This window comes from Chaetura pelagica, unplaced genomic scaffold, assembly GCF_000747805.2.
Source record: "Chaetura pelagica isolate M959 unplaced genomic scaffold, ChaPel_1.0 scaffold246, whole genome shotgun sequence".
In the NCBI taxonomy this organism is placed as follows: domain Eukaryota; kingdom Metazoa; phylum Chordata; class Aves; order Apodiformes; family Apodidae; genus Chaetura; species Chaetura pelagica.
The window spans coordinates 612,068-616,158 of NW_009953647.1; the positions used below are offsets into that span (position 1 = coordinate 612,068).

Here is a 4,091-nt window from a genome sequence, read left to right on the forward strand (position 1 = left end):
GGTGTCCTGGTCATGAAGTAAGAGTAGGAGCATGGGGACAGCCCTGCCTGTGCTCCTGAGGAGACAGGAGAGGCTTCAACAGGCCCTTCCCCACCCGTGGCACTCTGTGTCACCACCCTGTGGGTCTCCATCCTCACGGGGTGCAGACCTTCATCAGCAAAGGGGTGACACACCAGTGACACCACTCTCCATCTCCAGCACACCCACTGGGAACAGCCTCAGCGCCGCTGAGCTCACCTGTGGGATGATCCTGTGCTTGGCCAGGTGAGCATGAGCAAGGACAGGAGGATGATGTCTGCCCCACAGCCACCCCAACCCCGTGCTGACTGTAGCCTCCCCTTTCAGGCAGATCCCTCAGGCAGCTGCCTCCATGAAAGAGGGCAAGTGGGACCGCAAGAAGGTAGGAGGTGCAGCACCCCGGGCAGGACAAGGCAGTGGGTGCCCACGTGGGGTGCACTCACTCATTCTTTCTGCCTCGCACCCTAGTATATGGGCATGGAGCTGAATGGGAAGACACTGGCCGTGCTGGGGCTGGGGCGCATTGGCAGGGAGGTGGCCACCCGCATGCAGGCTTTTGGCATGAAGGTAAGTGGCCAGGGCAGGGAGGAGTGATGGGGAACAGGGCCCCCCTTAGCCTGGTCACGAGCACCATGCCAGACTGCAGGAGTGAGCACCTGCTCTGCCTCAGACCATAGGCTACGACCCCATCATTGCCCCCGAAGTCTCGGCTGCCTTCGGCGTGGAGCAGCTGCCGCTGGAGCAGATCTGGCCCCGCTGCGACTTCATCACGGTGCACACACCGCTGCTGCCCTCCCTGCGGGCACTGCAGTCGGGGCAGTGCGGCGGAGCTGCCCTCGATGTCTTCACGCAGGTGAGCAGGTCAGCAGTGACCTCCTGAGCTGGGCTTCATCACAGCGGCACCTTAACTCTGCCCAAGCCCGGCTAGGACAACCTGGCAAACCTCAAACAGTCCTCCCCAGCTCCTCTCCTTGCAAAGGAAGAGAGTGTAAATGCCCACCACCTCGGGCTCCCAGGTGGGTGCTGGGGGCTGATGGTGGGTTTGGGCTGTGTTGGCAGGAGCCCCCAAAGGATCGTGACCTGGTCAACCACCCCAATGTCATCTGCTGCCCACACCTGGGTGCCAGCACGCGGGAGGCGCAGAGCCGCTGCGGCAAGGAGATCGCCATGCAGATCGTGGACATGGCCACTGGGAAGGGGCTGGCTGGGGGGGGGGGTCCCCCCCACTGGGCACCTGGCTTCTATGCCTCAGTTTCCCTGTCTGTAAAACGTGGGTGCAACCCTTTGCGCTCGCGGATGTGTTCCCATCGCTCTCCCCCCCACTGGGCACCTGGCTTCTATGCCTCAGTTTCCCTGTCTGTAAAACGTGGGTGCAACCCTTTGCGCTCGCGGATGTGTTCCCATCGCTCACCCTGCTCTTCCTGGCAGGTCAACGGGCAGGCGCTCAGCAAGGCTTTTGCACCCCAGACCAAGCCCTGGATAGTCCTGGCCAGGGCCCTGGGCACAGTGCTGCGCATGGTGGGCAAGCAAGTGCAGGGCAGTGTGCAGGTCTGCACCCTAGGTGAGCTGTGTGGGCTGCACCCCATGCCTGGGTGCTGGGACCCCGATAGGGGCTGGGCAAATGGATGTATGGGAGGGTGGGAGGATGGTGGTGTGAGAGGATGGGAGGAGGATGGGTGTGTGGGGGTATGGATGGGTATATGGACAAGTGCATGGATGGGAGAGAGGATGGGAGTAGGGATAGGTCAGTGGAAGAACCGGCCCCAGGCTGGCTGCTCCAGGATGGGGTTCACTGCTGCCAGCCCATCCAGCCCCTGCGTCCTCCCTGCACCCCAGGATCCCCACTGCAAGAGGCTGGGAGCTACCTGACTCCTGCTGTGGCTGCGGGCATGCTGACTGGAGGGACACAGAAGGAAGTGACCCTAGTGAATGCTCAGCTACTGGCCCAGGAAGCTGGGCTGAAGGTGCGTGGATACCTAGGGCTCCATCCATCAGCCTGGTGCCCCCAGACTCCGTTTGGCCCAGCCAAGCAGCATGAGCCCGGGGGTCACCTGTGGGGCTGCTAACACACCTCTCAGGCTGAGGGAACATCCCCTGGGGTGGCCTCTGAGGACACCCCTTCCCAACACGCTGCTGCATGCAGGACCTGAGTGCTGAGCGGCCACATCTCTCCGGCAGGTCACAACCACCCATGGTGACATGGCCCCCGAGCCCGACAGCAGTGCTGGCTTGCTGCAGGTGGCCCTGCAGGGCACCTCACACCGGGCAACGGGGACGGTGCAGGGCAGCACCCCAGTGCTGAGGGAGATCAATGGGGCCACCTTCAAGCAGCCAGCCCCGTTGACTGGCCCTGTCCTCATCTACAGAGCCAAAGCCTCTGAGCCCAACACACTGCCTGTGCTTGCCGGTGAGCTCCCTGCCTCACCCCTGAGCTGGGGGGGGTGGCAGCCTGGGGAGGGCCTGCATCCCTGCTCTGGCAGGGAGGGAGCAGGTGTTGCGTGGAGAGACAGGGATGGGGGAGCTTGGGCAGAGGGTTGTGGACTTGGAGCAAAGGACTTGGGGGATTGGAGTAAAGGACGTGGGGTGTGGGGAAAACACGGCATCACGGACCTTTGAGGGGTGTTGGGGTGGGCAGAGCCCTGCTACTTGCCAAGTGCTGGGGCATCCTGCAGCCTCTAACCCTTTTCCTCCTCTCCAGGGATGCTGGGGAAGGTGGGGGTCCAGCTCCAGTCCTACCACAGCTCCAGCACAGTGGCAGGAGAGCAGTGGCGCGTCGTGGGGCTTTCATCCCCCCTGTCTGACCTCAGCGAGCTGAAGTCTCGTGTCACGGAGGCCTTCCAGCTCAACCTGTAAACCCTGAACACCAGCAAGGACTCTCCCCATGGCCACAGCACCTAGACCCCCTTCCCAGCTTGGGGAGCATCACATTCGGCTGCCCCACACCTCCATGCAGGGCTTGGGGTGGTCCTGTTCTCAATAAAGGGTCCAGGAGGGGAGAGTGTGTGATGCTTGTCTGTGTGGTCCTTGTACCCAAATCCAAAGCTCCTGCAGGCTCTGTCCTTCCCACCACCAGCCCTTCTTGGCCCTGCTGCTCAAGGGTACAAAGGTTTCCACAGCTGCTGTGGCCTCACTGAGGTCCCATCCGGTCACAGTCCCGTGCCAGGACACAGCCCAGAGAGCAGGCAGGACTCCAAGGGGGGCTAAGCCCTCCCATGAGCCCCTGCATCACCTGCCCCCCCCTGCCTGCTGGGAACTGGTCCCCTGGGCTTTCCCATGGGAATGCTTTATTTTATCAGCTTTGTGAGAAAAAGGCATCTCACCATCCCAGCCCTGGAAACCAAGACCAAGGAGCTGGGATTTGCTTGGCTCCCCAAAAATGTCAGGGCCCAGTCCCTTCCCAGGGAAGTGGGGGTACTGAGGCACTTGTCCAGTGGGCAGGTGGCCATGTTAGGTGCCTGTGGGATAAATCATTTAAGGGGCCATGATCCAGATGTGATCCAGCCACGTGGTGGTTGAGGGAAGGGCCCTGGGGTGGGACGGGACCACTCGAGACCAGGAGCCAGAGCCAGGCTGCTGCCCCCTCTCATCTGTGCCTTTATTCCCCTGTGCCACCCAGGGGTTAGCAGAAAACGCCGCTGCCTCCACCAGCTCCAGGGCCCCAAGTGCTGCTGGATGCCTCCCAGCCATCCAAGATGAGGTTTCCCGCAGAGGCCAGTCCCAGATTTGAGGGTAAACCAGTGAAGAGCATCCTCCTCCCTGGGGTTCACCATTTCAGTCCCTCCTAGATAGGCTTCCTGGCATATTCCCGGCGGTACTTGGCATCTACCCGTGTCAGGTACCAGGTGCCAGGGAAGAGATCCGCCTGGGAGCCATGGGGAGCATGGTTGGCTGCAGAGAGAGGACAGTGATGCTCAGGGGGGCTGTGGGGTCCTGGTAGGGGGGGCGGGGTGTCTCATCCCCTGGCCCCACTCACCCAGGTGATGGGTCTCCTCCCGCTGCTTCATGATCTCGGCAAAGTCCTTTGGGGCCACGCGCTTGCGGGCATCCAGGCGAGCCGGCAGGGCGGGCCGGGT

General features: G+C 62.3%; 2 protein-coding genes across 2 annotated transcripts in view; one reads left to right on the top strand and one right to left on the bottom strand.

The window, feature by feature from the left end:
* On the top strand, window positions 1-2,871 carry PHGDH (phosphoglycerate dehydrogenase; the record flags this gene model as incomplete). The annotated part of the gene is made up of 10 exons (XM_009999912.1): window positions 1-17; window positions 199-264; window positions 346-400; window positions 487-585; window positions 689-871; window positions 1,078-1,225; window positions 1,442-1,579; window positions 1,855-1,982; window positions 2,197-2,425; window positions 2,717-2,871. Coding segments are annotated over 10 exons (1,218 nt in total), but the record flags the coding sequence as incomplete, so codon positions are not given.
* A 928-nt stretch (window positions 2,872-3,799) lies between these two features.
* HMGCS2 (3-hydroxy-3-methylglutaryl-CoA synthase 2 (mitochondrial)) overlaps window positions 3,800-4,091 on the bottom strand; it is a 3,060-nt gene continuing 2,768 nt past the window's right edge. Inside the window, 2 exon segments of the mRNA XM_009999874.1 lie at window positions 3,800-3,906; window positions 3,992-4,084. Of these exon segments, the coding sequence (XP_009998176.1) occupies window positions 3,800-3,906; window positions 3,992-4,084 (200 nt within the window).